An 18,508-nucleotide genomic window follows, 5' to 3' on the forward strand; every position below is an offset into this window, starting at 1 on the left:
CAATTTCCTCCCTGGCCTCCCACAATGTCCTGGGATACACTTCATGAGGTCATGGGGATTTATTTACCTTGATGTGCTTTAAGACTTGCAGCACCACCACCTCCTGTAATATGTACACTCCTCAAAACATCACTATTTATTTCCTCAAGTTCCCTAACATCCATGCTTTTCTCAACAGGAAGTACTGATGAGAAATATTCATTTAGGATCTTGCCCATCTCTTGTGGATCTGCACATCGATGACCTTGCTGATCCATAAGAGGCCCTATTCTCTCCATAGTTACTCTTTTGTCCTTTATGTATTTAGAACCATAGGAAATTACAGCTCAGAAACAGGCCTTTTGGCCCTTGTCTGTGCCAAACTATTTTTTTGCCTAATCCCACTGACCTGCGCTTGGACCTCCACATGCCTCTCATCCATGAACCCGTCCAAGTTTTTCTTAAATGTTAGAAGTGACCCTGCATTTACCACTTCATCCGGAAGCTCATTCCAAACTCCCACCACTCTCTGCATGAAGAAGCCCCCCCCCCCCAATATTCCCTTTAAACTTTTCTCCTTTCACCCTTAACCCATGCTCTCTGGTTTTTTTCTCCCCTAGCCTCAGTGGAAAAAGCCTGCTTACATTCACTCTGTCTATACCCATCAAAATCTTATACACCTCTATCAAATCTCCCCTCATTCTTCTACGCTCCAGGGAATAAAGTCCTAACCTATTCAATCTCTCTCTGTAACTCGGCTTCTCAGGTCCCAGCAACATCCTTGTGAACCTTCTCTGCACTCTTGCAACCTTATTTACATCCTTCCTGTAATAGGTGACCAAAACTGTACACAATAAATTCGGCCTCACCAATGCCTTATACAACCTAACCGTAACACTCCGACTTTTATACTCGATACTCCGATTTATAAAGGCCAGTGTACCAAAAGCACTCTTTACGACCCTATCCACCTGCGACGTCACTTTTAGGGAATTCTGTACCTGTATTCCCAGATCCCTCTGTTCAACTGCACTCTTCAGAGTGCTACCATTTACCCTGTACGTTCTACTTTGGTTTGTTCTTCCAAAGTGCAATACCTCACATTTGTCTGCATTAAATTTCATTTGCCATTTTTCAGCCCATTTTTCTAGTTGGTCCAAATCCCTCTGCAAGCTTTGAAAACCTTCCTCACTGTCCACTACACCTCCAATCTTTGTATCATCAGCAAATTTGCTGATCCAATTTACCACATTATCATCCAGATCATTGATATAGATGACAAACAACAATGGACCCAACACCGATCCCTGCAGCACACCACTAGTCACAGGCCTCCATTCAGAAGCAATCCTCCACAACCACTCTCTGGCTTCTTCCATTGATGTGGATGTGCCGGCATTGGACTGGGGTCCCCTCGAAAGCTTGTGAGTTTACTATCAAATAAATTGGTTGGACTAAAACCTGGTGTTGTCAGACTTTTTACTGTGTTCTTCCATTGAGCCAGTGTCTAATCCAATTTACTATCTCCCCATGTATACCTAGCGACTGAACCTTCCTAACTAACCTCCCATGAGGGACCTTGTCAGAGGCCTTGCTAAAATCCAGGTAGACAACATCCGCCGCCTTCCCTTCATCCACTTTCCTGGTAACCTCCTTGTAAAACTCTAATATATTGGTCAAATATGACCTACCACGCACAAAGTCACGTTGATTCTCCCTAATAATTCCCTGTCTATCCAAATATTTGTAGATCCTGCCCCTTATCACACCTTCCAATAACTTGCCCACCACCGACATCAAACCTACTGGCCTATAATTTCCTGGATTTCTTTTGGAACCTTTTTTAAACAACAGAACATGAGCCACCCTCCAATCGTCCGACACCTGCCCCGTGAATACTGACATTTTAAATGTGTCTGCCAGGGCCCCTGCAAGTTCAACACTAGCCTCCCTCATGGTCCGTGGGAATACCCTGTCCGGCCCTGGGGATTTATCGACTCTGATTTGCCTCAACACAGCCAGCACTCCCTCCTCTTTAATCTGTAAAGGTTCCATGACCTCCCTTCCTGTTTGCCCTATTTCCGTTGACTCCATGCCTGTTTCTTCAGTAAATACAGGTGCAAAAAAACCCATTTAGTATCTCCCCCATGTCTTTTGGTTCCATACACAGTCTACCACTCTGGTCTTCAAGAGGACCAATTTTATCCCTCACTATCCTTTTGCTCCTAACATACCTATAGAAGCTGTTTGGATTTTCTTTCACTCTGTCTGCCAAAGCAACCTCATGTCTTTTAGCCCTCCTGATTTCCCTCTTAAGTAGCTTCTTGCACTTTTTATACTCCTCGAGCATCTGATCTGTTCCTTGCTGCCTGTCCATTTCATACAACTCTCTCTTCCTCTTAATCACCGTTACAATCTCCCTCGAGAACCAAGGTTCCTTATTCCTATTTACTTTGCCTTTAATCCTGACAGGAACATACAAACTCTGCACTCTCAAAATTTTTCCTTTGAAGGCCTTCCACTTTCCATTTACATCCTTACCAGAGAACAGCCTGTGCCAATCCACACTTCCCAGCTCTCTTCTCATTTCATCAAATTGGCCTTTTTCCAGTTCAGAACTTCAACCCGAGGACCAGAACTTTCCTTATCCATGATCAGGTTGAAACTAATAGCATTATGATCACTGGATCCAAAGTGTTCCCTCACACTCACATCCATCACCTGCCCTAACTCATTTCCCAATAGGAGATCATCATCGAATTCTCTCTAGTTGGCACCTCAATATACTGATGTAGAAAATTCTCCTGAACACATTTTACAAACTCTACCCCATTTAAACCTTTAACAGTATGCGAGTCCCAATCTATATGTGGAAAATTAAAATCCCCTACTATCACAACTTTGTGTTTCTTACAGTTCTCAGCTATCTCTCTGCTGATTTGCTCCTCCAATTCTCTCTGACTATTAGGTGGTCTATAATACAACCCCCTTAATGTGGTCATACCTTTCTGTTTCTCAGCTCCACCCATAGGGTCTCTGTAGACAAGCTCCCTAATCTATCCTGCCTGAGTGCTGCTGTAACATTTTCCCTGACCAACAATGCCATCCCCCTCCACCCTTTATCCCTCTGCCTCTATCATGCCTGAAACATTGGAACCCTGTAACGATGAGCTGCCAGTCCTGCCCCTCCTGTAGCCAAGTTTCACTAATGGCTATAATGTCATATTTCCATGTGTCAATCCATGCCTTCAGCTCATCTGTCTTCCCCACAATATTCCTGGCATTGAAATAGACACGTCAAAAGATTATTTCCACCACACTCAACCCTTCCACTTATGATTTCGCTTGGACTAACCTGTCTTTTTACCCCCCTCTCCACTATCTGTAGAAGCTCTTTGGATTCTCCTTTGCCTTATCTGCCAAGACAATCTCATGTCCCCTTTTTGTCCTCCTGATTTCTCTCTCAACTCTACTCCTACACCCCTTATATTCTTCAAGGGATTCACTTTATCCCAGCTGCCTATGCATTTCATGTGCCGCCTCCTTGACCAGGGCCTCAATATCCCAAGTCATCCTGGGCTCCCTACTTCTACCAGCCTTGCCCTTCACTCTAACAGGAACATGCTTACCCTGAACCCTGGTTAACACACTCCCATTTACCAGAGATCCATTTGCCTTCCCGCAGACTCTCCCGACTCACTTTTGAAAGTTCCTGCCTGATACCATCAAAATTGGCCTTGCCCCAATTTAGAATTTTAACTTTTGGGCCAGTCTGTCATTCTCCCTAGCTATCTTAAAACTAATAGAACTATGTTCACTGGGTCCTGAAGTGATCCCTCACTAACACTTCTGTCACCTGCCATTTGTTATTTCCCAAGAGGAGTGGTGCTTCGTTTGTATTTAAGGCTGGGTAAAGCTTTGTAAATGTAAGGCCTTTGCCCAAAATTTTGTTTCTGGTAGAGTTCTCACATACTATTATAAGTAACATTATTGCTTCATGCCATTGAGGCATTCTATGAATATAAATGTCCTCTTTCTCATGAAACAGGATTCACTCGTCCTTGATGTTTTGCTAGTTAGCCCTTTATGGTTTTGGTATCAGTATTGATGTGTCACTGTTAATCTAACCTACTTTGATTGACTTTTAACCTTGCATATGTGAAAATTGTGGTGAATCTATGCAATGCCATGTATTAATGCTGCTTTGCATGTGGTCAGTTAGTATCAAAGTATTTCTAGTTTATTTCAAGCTTTGTTATATTTTCATACAGGGTTGAAAAGGGACTTAGGGAATGGGGATGCTTGTAAAATATTTATGTTCCTTTGTCTTGACCAAAACCCTAAAAATTAAACAATTTAAGAGGAGATATGGATATCTAATCCCACTCACACTCAGTTCTGTGCCCTCCAGGATATGTGGTATTTTAAATCAGAAACCCATATAAATACAGAGATTGGAGCATGACAAATTTTAAATGTTTGTTAAAACGTTGCCACCACAACAGGCCATTTGGCCCATGCCAGTGTGGGCTGTTCACTTGAACAATCTTAGCTAAATCCACAGTCCTGCTGTTTCCCCATGACTTTTTATCTTGCTGTACTTCAAATAATTACACACTTTTCAGGATTCAAAGCTAGTACACAAAGTTGGCAAATGGCCAACTAAATTCTAGTGCCATATTTCCCATAAAGATTTACTCCCTGTCTCGCCCCACAATCTAACGTGTTCTCATTTACATCAATCCCTGTTAAAATAAAAGTTCTGAACTTTGGAAGGCAGTGGAAAATGCTGTTTATTTCAAGGGGCTAATGCAGTCCTTGGTTGCAGTGTAAAGGGGAAGCTAACTGACCAACTTTTGATGCCACCTCTTCTCTCATGGCCAGTTTTAATCTAAAAAGCAAAAAATGAATTATTTTTCTGTAATTGAAAGAGAAAAATTGAGAAGCTTTCACTTTCTTTAATAACCTTGCATCCTAAAACACTTTCCATTCAAAGTCTTTTTGAAGTGTAGTAACTTTTTAAAGATGTAATGTAGAAAAATTGCAAAGTCTCTGTTAAGATTTCTGTGCTGCAAGTTTGCTCACAGATAATAGTGATATTTTAGTCAGTCTATTTCAGCACTGTCTTCAACAGTGTTTGGCTAATTTCAATGTGTCCCCTGTTTAAAAAAAAATAGAAATTAAATTTCTGGTGTTTCACGTGTATAAGGAGATAATGGTTCTCATCTGTGACCAAAATAGGCCCAATTATGTCTTTGTATGAAAAGACCTTGGGGAATACTGTTAGTCTAAAAAAGCTGTCAGAAATGCTCTTGTTGTTGGTTTGTGATGAGGTTGGGCTGAACTACATCACTTCATCCCACCAGCAGGCCCTGACAGTGTGACAAATGGACACGTCAACGCTGGTGCTTTGTGCCTTGTGACAGGGTAAAACTGGCTGCATTTTCCTGACAATTACCACTAGTCCCTCGGGCAAATATCTGACCTTGTCAGAACTGATGGTATTGGGCTGAAATTTTGAAAGCAAATAATGCAAACAGTTTGCATGTACCTTGCCATCAGCAAGGTGGCAGTATGGAGGTTCAGTTTCTGAAAAGCTAAGTGATTTATTCTGTAGAAATTTTAAAAATTACCAAGCAGCAATGCTCACCAGAACTCCCAGGTAACAGGCATTTCACAATTGACCCAGTAAAATACTTGGTAAGTTGCAGTGAGACAATACATTGTTATCAGTTGAGGAAAGCTAGCCACATGAAGCTATACCTTGAAATTTTCCATCTTTGTTTTTATCTTTGTTTCAGATTCCAAGATCCACAGTAATCTGCTTTTATCTTTCAGTCTTAAGTTCAGTTAATGCTGAGCACTTCACAAAATGAATTATTTTGGAATGCATTGACAGCTCTTGTCTCTGTTAATGTGGCAGCTATTTGGTACATAAGATCTCAAACATCAGTGTGATGAATGGTCAATTTATCTATTTTTAATGGTCTTAGCTCAAAGTCTTAAAAACATTGAGCACAGAAACAGGCTATTCAACCTATCACACCTATTTCCAGTGCACTTGCTTTGTTAACTAGATATAATAAAAGGAATTGGCAAAAGAACCAGAAATGACATGAAATATTTTGAACCCTGAATTGCAATGATCCAAAATACACTGGCTGGAAACACATTCAATAGTAGTCTTCAAAAGGGAATTTATAAATGTTTGAAAAAAATGTTACAAGACTGTAGGCAAAGAGTCAGGGTAGGTACAATGAACAGATGGCCACTTGTTGTGCTGTATTCTATGAATTCTATTTGCTTTTAGAGCTTGTATTCAATGATTACGTTTACGTTTCCCTGAAAATCGGAAAGCAGTGACCTCGTTTGTTGGTGATGATTCCAAGTTCTGTTAGCTTGCAAATAAAGGTTGGATTCCTTGATTGTGGCAAATGGTGCAAATTACCGAATAGGTCTTAAACCAATTCAGTCCCTTTGCAAGACATCTTGCATTTTGTTGCTTGTAATTAATCCAGTCACATTACCATGTGCAGATTAGTGAAGCAAGCAAGAAAGGATGAGTTGCTTCTAAACCAATCCAAATTATAATACCTAGACCTGATTTGGGAGCTTAATGGAATGCATTCAATCTTTGGGGGTGACGGGACAAGTCAAAGGCAAAGACTTTAAATTAACCTTAATCACTGGTTAGCCCTCAGCTAGGTTCCTGGGTCCAAATCTGGGCACTGTAGATCTGTGAGGATGACGTCACTTGAAGAAGGTGCAGAGGAAATTTGCTAAAATGGTATCTGGTTTGAGGAACTCAGTTAATGTGGAGAGACTGGCTAAATTGGGATTGTTCTCAAAGCAGAGAAGATTAAAGGAGAACTGAATAGAATCCCTACACTGCAGAAGGAAGCTGTTTGGCCCATCAAGTCTACACCAACCTCAACCCCACCCCCCCCAAAGTCCTATCCCCATTTTCTCTATTTACCCTTGCTGGTCCTCCAGGCACTTTAGCATGGTCAATTGACCTAACCTGCACATCTTTGGACATCTTTAATAGAGGTGTTCAAAACTATTTAAGGCTTTGATGGAGCAGATTAAGAGAGCTGGAGGCAGGGTCTGTAACCAGAACATACAGACTTGAGGTAAGAGGCAGTTAAGGAGGCTAAAACTGCACACAATATTCCAAGTGTGGTCTCACCAAGGCTTTGTATAACTGCAGCAAGATATCCCTGCTCCAGTACTCACATTCTCTCGCTATGAAGACCAACATGCTACTTGCTTTCACTGTCTGCTGCACCTGGAACTCTTAAGGACACCAGGTCTAATTGCACACTCCCGTCTCCCAGTCAGTAGCCATTTAGATAATCTGCCTTCCTGTTTTTGTTGGCAAATTGGATAACCTCTCATCGATCAACATTATAAGACATTTTGTTACCCCCCAAGCTGTGTGTCACCTGCAAATTTGGCAGTATTACACTTGGTTCCATCATCTAAATCGTTAATACACATTATGAATAGCTGGCGTACCCACTAGTCACGGCCTGCCACTTGGAAAAAGACTCCTTTATTCCTAATTTGTTTCCTGCCAGCTCATAGTTTTCTGTGCATCTCAATACACCATCCCCAATCCCATTTGCTTTAATTTTGCACGCTAATTTTTCTGATTTGACTATTATCACATGTATTAGTATATAGTGAAAAGTATTGTTTCTAGCATGCTATACAGACAAAGCATACCATTCGTAGAGAAGAACAGAAGAGAGTGCGGAATGTAATGTTTCAGTCATAGCTAGAGTTAGAGAAAGGTCAACTTAATACAAGGTAGGTCCATTCAAAAGTCTGACAGCAGGGAAGAAGCTGTTCTCGAGTTGGTTGATATGTGACGTCAGACTTCTGTATCTTTTTCCCGACAGAAATTTCCTTAGCCTCCTGAGAAAGTAAAGGAGTTGGTGGGCTTTCTTAACTATAGCGTCGATGTGGAGGGACCAGGGCAGGTTGTTGGTGAACTGGATGCGTAGAAACCCAAAGCTCTCGACTATTGCCACTTCATCCCCGTTCACGTAGACAGGGACATGTCCTCCTCCATGCTTCCTGAAATCGATGACTATCTCTTTCATTGAGGGGGGGATTATTGTTGTTATACCAGTTTACCAGATTCTCTATCTCATTCCTGTACTCCGTTTCATCATTGTTTGCGATCCAACCTATTATGGTGGTGTCATCAGCATATCTGAAAATAGAGCTGGAGGGGGATTTGACCGCACGGTCATAGGAGTATAGTAAGGAGCTGAGGACACAACCTTGTGGGGCATCAGTGTAGAGGATGACAGTGGACGAGGTGTTGTTGCCTATCCTTACTAATCTCTTATGTAGGACTTTGTCAAAAACCTTCTGAAAGTTCAAAGAAACCATATCCACTGGCTCCCTCCCATCAACTCTACTACATTCTCGAAGAATTCTAGTACATTAGTCAAGCATGATTTCCCTGTAATAAATCCATGCTGATTCTGTCCAATCTTGTAAATGTTTTTCAAATGCTTTGCTATTAAATCTTTTATAATTGTCTCTAGCATTTTCCCATTACTGACATCGGGTTGACTGATCTCTAATTCCCTGTTTTCTCTCTACCTCCCTTTTTAAATAATGGGGTTACATTAGCTACCCTCCAACCTGTAGGAACTGTTCCAAAGCCTACAGAATCTTGGAAGATGACCACCAATGCATCCACCATTTCCGGTGCCACTTCCTTAAGTAATCTGGAATGTCTAAGGCCCTGAGGATTTATTGGCCTTTGTTCTCTATTAGAAATTCCCCTGTTTCTGGATAAGGGACCTACATTTGGTTTCAACAGTTTTTTTATCTTCACATACCTATAGAAGTGTATACAGTCAGTTTTATGTTCCCTGCAAGCTTACTCCTGTGCCCTATTTTTCCCTTAATCAATCTGTTGTCCTCCTTTGCTAAATTCTTAAATGCTCCAGTCCTCAGGACTGCTATTTTTTCTGGAAATTTGTACACCTTTTCCTATAATGGAAGGGAGGTCATTGATGAAGACGGTTAGGCCTAGGACACCAAACCAAGGAACTTCTCCAGTGATGCATGGCTTAAAAAAACACTTGTTTTGGACATCGCATAGTCAAAGTGACTGGAATTAGTGGTTGCAGTTTTTGTGATACAGACCGTATAATTAAGTCGAAAGCTGTCTTTCTAATGCTATTTTTCCATCTCTTGTACAGTCTCCTACTAAAGCTGTGTATAATGCCAGACACTGGAATCAGCCTGAGCCAGAGGAGCTTCCTACAACACTGTCACTATCTCACAACGCAGTGGGGAGTGCTGCAAGTAAACAGCCACTGACGCAGTCTCAGGCAGCACCGGTGAGTAACAGTGCCAGGACCTGTGAAGAGTGCCAAAACTGGGTGTGAGTGAGTACAGTAACCTGCAGGTAGGTCAGATGATATGGTTAGTATCAGAGCTGAACTTTGCTATTTCACATCATCTTGGTCAGTGCTAAAGTTAACTGCTGTTGTTAATCTTCTCCCATAAAGCTGCAAATTCTCTCTTTTTTTCAGAAGTCTGCTTCGTCTGCAACATTTTCTTCTTGGCTCATGAGTAACTATTAAAAAGCTGCTTGTCTGCCTTGCAACTTTTTCCCCGTATGATTCTTCCACACTCATTCCTTCTGATGGTTTCTGTCTCTCCGAAAGAGACGCCGACTCCTTCTGGTTCATTCTCTCCAATTTGTTTTTTTTGGGTTGGTGGTGTGAGGGAGGAGAGAGAGAGAGCCTCCCTCCATTGCTTCTTTTTGACCTCCCGTTGACAATATCGTCCAGCCTTGTCCCAAACCTATCAAATTTACCCACCCTGTTTTCTTATTTTGTTTCCCCTTTCCTTCATCCATCTCTCCAATCTAGTTTTGAATGCTGACAGTTCTGCTGTATTCACTCATTCAGAAAGGGAATTCTATACTATCAAAGAATTTCTCCTGTCCTCTTGTCAAATCTTTTGTATCTCTTGCCCCTCATTTTTGGCCCACAATGACTGGAAGCAGTCTGCTTCTAACTACCGATTTTTTTTTCCGAAGCATTCTTTATATTCGTATTGTGCTAAGCAAAGTCCTGGTAAATATGTTGTATTATCCCAAATTCTTCAATATCCTTTTTATTGGGGCTCAGAACTGCATACTGTCCTCTAACTGAACTACTCATTCTCTATCCATTTCTGCTTCAGTATTGAAGTGTGTTGATCTCACTGCTCCTTTTTGAAGCTGACTATTTTCTTTTATTTAGATTATTTCATCCTTAAAATCTTGAGTGACACTTGGTGACACTTCTTACTCGATATGTTTGATTAAATCAACATTTTGTGCTTGAATCTCTCGCAGCTGGTTAGCACTGTTGCCTCACAATGCCAGGGACCTGGATTCATTTCCAGCTTTGGGTGACTATTTGTTGTGGAGTTTGCACATTCTCCTTGTGTCTGCATCAGTTTGCTCCCACAGTCCAAAAATGTGGAGGTTAGGTGGATTGGTCTTTGTAAATGTATGGGGTTACAGGGATGGGGGAGTTGGGGAGGGATGCTCTTTCAGTCAGTGCCAGCTTGATGGGTCGAATGGCTTCCTTCTGCACTGCAGGGATTCCAGTCAGTGATCTGACACTGTACTCTGCTGCCTAGATATAATTTTCAGTATCACTTGTGCCCATCTGCTGGTCTGTGTAACACCCCATTCTCCTCTGCACTGAACTAGCATTCTGACTCAATCCTGTTTTCGTACTTACTGTTCCTCCCTCACTCTGTCACTACTCCCAGCTCAAACTCTAGCAGCCAGTGACCCACTTACAGCTGACTGACGGTTGGCTACCAAATGACTTTGAGTTTACACAACATAAAATCTAAGCTTGACTTTTATTTTGATCATCTGCCTGTATATTTCCTCTAGATAATCATTTTGGCAACTGTTGCTTTTGCTGGGAGCCTGCCCCACATTGTGTGTGTGTGTGTGTGTGTGTGTGTGTGTGTGTGTGTTTGGGGGGGGGGGGGGGTGGGGTGCTAGTTTCTTCACTCCTGTTTCTCTTCAAGCATTTTATCTTTAAAACTTCTGTCCTTGGCTCCTATGTAGAGTTTAATGTCAGTAGTATGCTGGTATTATCAATGTCCTTCTGTGATGACCCGCAACAGTGTGTGTTGCTCTCCACAAGTAAACATTTTTCTTCTGAAATAGCAGAAATTGTAAACCTGTAATTGTTTTTCCAAATGTTTGAGTCAACTGTAAATGCTCCATTCTGCTACTTTCCCTCCCATGAATCATTGAATATTACTATATGAGCTGGTTAGACATTGTACAGCACTTAAATATCTCTCAAATTAATGGGCCGGTCATGCTGACAAAATTAGCCAGGTAATTTTTAAAAATCACATCAACTTCTGCTTGCAGACACATTCACCTAGCTGTGGATTTTGCTAGGGTGGATATCTTGAACCATGCCATGAAATTGAACAGCTCTGCACAACTAACCTGGAACTAACTCAATGATCTAGATGGAGTTTGTGCTGGCCCAAGTTGCTCTAATTGTTGCACCAATATTAGGTAGATAGCTGCTGGTTTAGAAACATGCTGCTCAAAACAGTGAATATATCAATGAAAAAATAAATCTTTTTTGAAGCTTTTCATCTTGCATTCAACAAGACAGTCGCAATCGTACCAATGTCAGGGGAAACTGCACAACATCCTTACACTATATAAGAGGGTGCTGATTGGTTGTTCTTTCTATCTGCAAAGAACAGGTCCTTATGCATTAGTATATGTAGCTTCCAGTACAAGCAAACATGCCTGCGAGCCCCAATTACAATCTTAAACTGGTTGTCAGTACAATTTTTAGCATACTGAAGATTATTTAGCAAATGTTGTCCAAACACAGAATCGCATGTAATATCAGGCACTGTTTAGAATTATGCAATCACAGGCTGTCCGTTATAAATAGTAGAAGGGGCATGCTGTTTGACGTGATTTGCCGGTCAGTCTTCAGGATGTATTGACTACATACCTAGTATTACATTGGCACTGAAATTCATATACCACATAACTCATTTGTGTGATAGGCAGAATATAGGCAGCATTATGTTCGTGGTGAATGCCACACATTGCTATTGCATAGGTGCAACATAAAAAGCTAGTTTCACCTGTTGCTCAAATTTTTGAGATACCTTGTCTTTCCAAGGTAATCTGAAGTAATGTGGACACTTCAAGACTGAAAATGGCATCCTCAGGCCTGTTTGAGTTTGTGCGATATACAGCGCTCAATAATCTGATCAGTATAGCCACTGACCTGCAGGATGTCTTTGATCCACCCTATATTAGCATCAAGCTTACATAATGAGCAAATGGATTGCGTCCTACTTGCGCAGCTACCAATCATGTCAATATTATAGTGAATGGAACTAAGAATTTCAGTCCATATATTGAGCAATGAAGGTAGGCTTGCGGTAGACTGTGGTAGAGAACTCCCTGGAAGTTAATTTGTTTGCTCCATTGTGAAGGCGTGTCCACTAAAGATAGTGAATCCTTAAAAGTGTGCCTAGCTGATCTAGTGCATTAATATTGTTACGGTATTCCAAACAGGCTGATTTTTCACCAGCAAGGCATGTCTTACACCAGCAAGAGGTCTTAAGATCAACCTGGGCATACACATCAGTAAATCTGACAAAAGGACGGGAATAGTCGTCGAAGGGCGAAAGGCCTACTCCTGTTTCTAGTTTCTGTTTCTATGTTTCCATAATAAGTGTGACTTTACCAACAGAATGTATGTCATTTTTAATGATGCATACCCATTAGACCTGCTGGTGAGCATGTATATATGACCATGCAGGGATTGGATTTCAATTACAATGCTGTGTGCATGTAACATTGTTCACCTATTCACCAGTACTCTACTTAAGGAAGCCATAGATATTTGTGCTGTAACACGATATCATGGAAATTTAAACCTGCCACCATTACATGAATTGGTATTCGTTGAACTTAGTGCAGTTGAGCGGCAGCTGTTGAGTGGTTAGCGCTGCTGCCAGGGACCTGGGTTTAATTCCCAGCTTGGGTCACTCTATGTGGAGTTTGCGTGTTCTCCCTGTGTCTGTGTGGGTTTCCTCCGGGTGCTCCAGTTTCCTCCCACACTCTGAAAGACGAACAGGCGCCGGACTATGGCGACTGAGGAATTTCACAGTAACTTCATTATGACTAATAAGTGAATTTCAAAACTTTTTATGGACTCTGCCTGAATAGATGGTCCAGCGCTCTCTCACATCTTTTATTGGGTTCCATGATAAACATGTCTTCCATTGAATGGCACCTAACTTCCTAATCTTCGCATATTTGCTGCGTTTAAGTCCACAGCAGCATGTAATAATTTCCTTACATGTTTTAATAGGCTGCACCCTATACTCAGATTAACCTGTGAAATGGAGCAGTCAAATGAGCTTTCTTTCTTTGGATTTACTTGAGAAATTTGCCAGGGAATTCTCTACCATGGTCTACTGCAAACCCATCTTCACTGGTTAGTGTATGCATGGAATTTTTACTGTTTCACGCTACAAGATTGGTCGTATTGGCAACATCGTAAATAGGGCTCGAGCCATTTGTTAAGTGTGTAAGCTATGCATCCCAAAGACAGGTGTGGATCATATTAAAAACATTATCCCATTGCAACAGGTAAAGTACAGACTACCCAACAAGCCTGTTCTTGCTAAAGGCAAAATAATGTCCAACATTACATGTGGTTCCATGGTCGGACAACATTTGCCCAATAACCCTCAAGCGTGCTAGAAATTACATTGACAGCCCGTGATTGACAGCCAAGTTAAGATTGTCAGTTGGGCTTGCAGCATGGCACATTTGTCTTTATTGGAAGCTACATTAATACACAGGGTCCTGTTCTTCACAGACAGAAAGAACATGTACGCATATTGCACCTGTTTCAGGTAAACTAAATAAGTTGGAGTCATAGAGGTTTACAGCATGGAAACAGGCCCTTCGGCCCAACTTGTCCATGCCGCCTTTTTTTTAAAACCCCTAATCTATTCCCAATTGCCTGCATTTGGCCCACATCCCTCTATACCCATCATACCCATGTAACGATCTAAATGCTTTTTATAAGATAAAATTGTACCCGCCTCTACTACTACCTCCAGCAGCTTGTTCCAGACACTCACCACCCTGTGTGTGGAAAAAATAGCTCCTCTGGACACTTTTGTATCTCTTCCCCTCTCACCTTAAACCTATGCCCTCTAGTTTTAGGCTTCCCTACCTTTAGGAAAAGATATTGACAATCTACCTTGTCGATGCCCCTCATTATTTTATAGACTTCTATAAGGTCACCCCTCAGCCTCCTACGCTCCAGAGAAAAAAGTCCCAGTCTATTCAGCCTCTCCTTATAACTCAATCCATCAAGTCCTGGTAACATCCTAGTAAATCTTTTCTGCATTCTTTCTAGTTTAATAGTATCCTTTCTATAATAGGGTGACCAGAACTGCACACAGTATTCCAAGTGTGGCCTTACCAATGTCTTGTACAACTTCAACAAGATGTCCCAACTCCTGTATTCAATGTTCTAACCAATGAAACCAAGCATGCCGAATGCCTCCTTTGTTGTAGTGGAGAATTTCTTGTTTTCCGAGCTGTGATAGTAAAACTTAAACAAAGTTTGCTTTGCAAAAACAACTACCTTTTATTATCACAAAACTGCATGCAGTAGATGGCAGAGTCTTGGAGACAGAAAGCAGTCCCTACAAACTGCCAGTTCTATCCCAAGACCGCACGCTACAAGAATCAGTCCCATAGTTATACCTTTTTCTTATCAGTGTACACGTTCAATTAGTAATACAAGCAATAATACATCATCAATTGTATTAGCATCCGGTGACCTCCGAGACCCCTCTGTTTCATCAATAATATCATTATCTTGTTCTTTTGGTAGAACAGAAGAAGGCCGATGACTTTGTCATTTCTGACCTTATCTCACCTCACTCATCCAGCCCTAAGTTATGTGGAGTCAGCTTTATCAGGTCTTGACGTTCTTTGATGTTCGTCATGTCTTAGGTTATTCAGAGTTAGTTTTACAGGGGTCTGGCAATTTGGAATAGCTTGGTCAGCTCTCCTTTATACCAATTACTTGACCATTTTTCCCATCATGCCACTGCTTCATTCGTACACTATCACATCTTCACCACTGTCCACATGTGATTCCACTTTTGAGGAGCTATGAACATGTACCCCTAGATCTCTTTGTTCTGTAACTCTCCCCAAAGCCCTACCATTAACTGAATAACTTCTGCCCTGGTTTAATCTATCAAAATGCACTACCTCGTATTTGTCTAAATTAATCTGCCATTTGTCAGCCCACTGGCCCAATTCATAGAAATCATAGAAACCCTACGGTGCAGAAAGAGGCCTTCGGCCCATCGAGTCTGCACCGAACACAATCCCGCCCGCACCCTACCCCCATATCCCTACACATTATACCCAATAATCCACACATCCCTGGACACTAAGGGGCAATTTCTTAGCTTGGTCAAGCAACCTAACCCACACATCTTTGGACTGTGGGAGGAAACTGGAGTACCTGGAGGAAACCCACGTAGACATAGAACACCACAGCACAAACAGGCCTTTCGGCCCACAAGTTGCACCGATCATATCCATACCTACCAAGCTATAGAACTATCTGTAACTCCCAATCCCATTAAATCCCATGTACTCATCTTTTAAAAGACCCCAGCCAGTTCGCCTCTACCACCACCGGCGACAGCCAATTCCACTCACTCACCACCCTCTGAGTGAAAAACTTTCCCCTAACATCTCCTCTGTACTTGCTTCCCAGCACCTTAAACCTGTGTCCTCTCATAGCAACCATTTCGGCCCTGGGAAATAGCCTCCGAGAATCCACCCTATCTATACCTCTCAACATTTTATAAACCTCTGTCAGGTCGCCTCTCAACCTTCGTCTCTCCAGAGAGAAGAGACCTAGCTCCCTCAACCTATCTTCATAAGACATGCCTCCCAATCCAGGCAACATCCTTGTAAATCTCCTCTGCACCCTCTCAATAGCTTCCACATCCTTCCTGTAGTGAGGCGACCAGAACTGCGCACAGTACTCCAAGTGGGGTCTGACAAGAGTCTTATAAAGTTGCAGCATTACCTCCCGACTCCTAAACTCAATCCCTCGATTAATGAAGGCCAGTAAACCATACGCCTTCTTGACCACATCCTCCACCTGCGAGGCCGATTTAAGAGTCCTATGGATCCGGACCCCAAGGTCCTTCTGCTTCTCAACACTGCTAAGACTCCTACCCTTGATATTGTACTCCTTCATCCCATTGGTCCTGCCAAAATGGACCACTACACGTTTATCTGCGTTGAAATCCAACTGCCACTTCTCCGCCCAGTCTTGCATCCTATCTATGTCACGCTGCAACTTCTGATATCCCTCCAGACTATCCACAACACCACCAACCCTCGTTCATCGGTGAACTTACTAACCCATCCCTCCACTTCCTCATCCAGGTCATTTATGAAAATGACAAACAGCAAGGGTCCTAGAACAGATCCCTGGGGCACTCCACTGGTGGCCGACCTCCATGCAGAAAAAGACCCATCCGCAACCATTCTCTGCCTTCTGCAGGCAAGCCAGTTCTGGATCCACAAGGCCAAAGCCCCTTGGATCCCATGCCCTCTCACCTTCTCAAGAAGTCTTGCATGGGGGACCTTATCAAACACCCTGCTGAAGACATGAGAATGTACAGACTCCTCACAGACAGTGACCTGAGCCAGGAATTGAACCCAGGACCCTGGAGCTGTGAAGCAGCAGTGCTAACCACTGTGCTACCGTGCCGCCCACATTGATCAAGATCTCGCTGCAATTGGTGATAGCCATTTGCTGATTCGTTCTCCGGGCAATGCCTTGACCAATCAGTCAAGTTGCCATTGCTTAAATTTTAAGCAATGTTTGGCAGTTAACTGGTACATCAGCTGGTGCATTCTCCATGACAACATCTCTACCAATCAAGAGTCCACTTGCCAACCAGTCAGCATCCTTTTCTCATACAGTATAATGTTGTTGTATCCCCTGACATTGGTACTCTTGCAATTGTCCTGGTGGGTTCAAGATGAAAAGCTATGACAAATTGTCTTTTTCAGCATTTCTGAAGTTTTTTATGCTACCAGGTGACTTATCAGTGAGTTTATGGTTATGTGTATCAATATAAGAATAAGAATGAGAACAAGATTGGCGAATGAGAGCGAGAAAAACTAAAGATTAATTATATGATGCAGATTTGCATTATTAATACTGAAATGGTCAGACTGTTAATCATTTACTGGGTTAATTTAAGCAAGCTAATTGAAACTGCTTAGCAAAGGAAGCACTGCTATTTTCATCTGTAGTCATGGCAGTTTGGGGTCGGATTTACCGCCAGAATTTCAGGTCCGCTGTCAGCCACGCTGATGGTGAGGAAAACTAAGCGTCACTGGTGAAAGATCCTGAGCTTTGTTGTTGCTATTCCTGGTGTAAATGTAGCTATGTTGAACTGCTACATGCAGCAGCACGACCATGAGAGACCAGAATTTACTCTGTATGAGCATCTCTGCATCAGGAACAAACCATTCCCTTGGTTTGATGCAATGCACTCTGTCTTCCACAAACCCCATACTAATGCTCTGCTCACCAGCTAGAAAGATGCAGCGAAACACAAACTTTGGAGCAGAGGAGACTGACCCTAAGTTTATAGACCATTCCTTCAAGTCTGAGAGTTATGTAAATGTGTGTATTGTTTTAGAAAATAAAGACAAAAGAATTATGGAACAAGTTTTTACCTTTGACATAACACCAAAAAAGATTAGGTTACCTAATTGACACCATGCATGTGTTTTTTTTTTCCTCCTTGACAAGTTAAGATTCTGGAACTGGAGCAGAAATAGTTGAGCTGAAGTCACTGTACAGGAAGGTTTTGATATTGGAGTTTTTTTCATCCAAAGTATTTTTAAATCCAGATTCCTCCTGCGGGAAAGGTAATGTTGGTTTTGGGTTTCAATCGGACATTTAATGCAACATCCTTAACCCGATGGGGATTCAACAGTCTTGACAATGTAGAAACTTCAGCCTTTTTCTCTTTCTCTTTCTCTACCCCTCTTACACACACACACACACACACACACACACACACACACACACACACACACACACACACACCTCCCCCCCCCCACTTCCAATCTTGTTCTCAGTTTTTCTTTACATTGCTTTAGGAATCTTGTATTATTTTTTGTGATAGTGGTTTGTAGTGGTAGTTTTTATGTAACTGGTTCAGAACAGTGGTGCAGAGGGACAATGGTCATCAGATTGGAAAGGCTTGTGCCTGTCAATGAAATATCAGCCCTGGTGATTTCAAACATTGTGGGATAATGTACCGCAGTTGAAGCTCTTTCAGTGAACATGGCAGGCTGTGGCCAATAATTGACAAGTGTTTTTGGTTCGTTAGCAAATTTATCCTCATC

The 18,508-nt window shown here is 42.0% G+C and overlaps 1 protein-coding gene across 1 annotated transcript in view; it reads left to right on the plus strand.

Annotated features, from left to right (window-relative positions):
* Positions 1-18,508, plus strand: part of LOC145360575 (wings apart-like protein homolog) — a 217,520-nt gene that overhangs the window by 112,125 nt on the left and 86,887 nt on the right. Inside the window, exon 5 of the mRNA XM_080215902.1 lies at positions 9,207-9,347. Within this exon, the coding sequence (XP_080072028.1) occupies positions 9,207-9,347 (141 nt within the window). The remainder of the gene's footprint in view (positions 1-9,206; positions 9,348-18,508) is intronic.

This window comes from Carcharhinus amblyrhynchos, chromosome 31, assembly GCF_965287045.1.
Source record: "Carcharhinus amblyrhynchos chromosome 31, sCarAmb.v2.hapA, whole genome shotgun sequence".
Taxonomy (NCBI): Eukaryota; Metazoa; Chordata; class Chondrichthyes; order Carcharhiniformes; family Carcharhinidae; genus Carcharhinus; species Carcharhinus amblyrhynchos.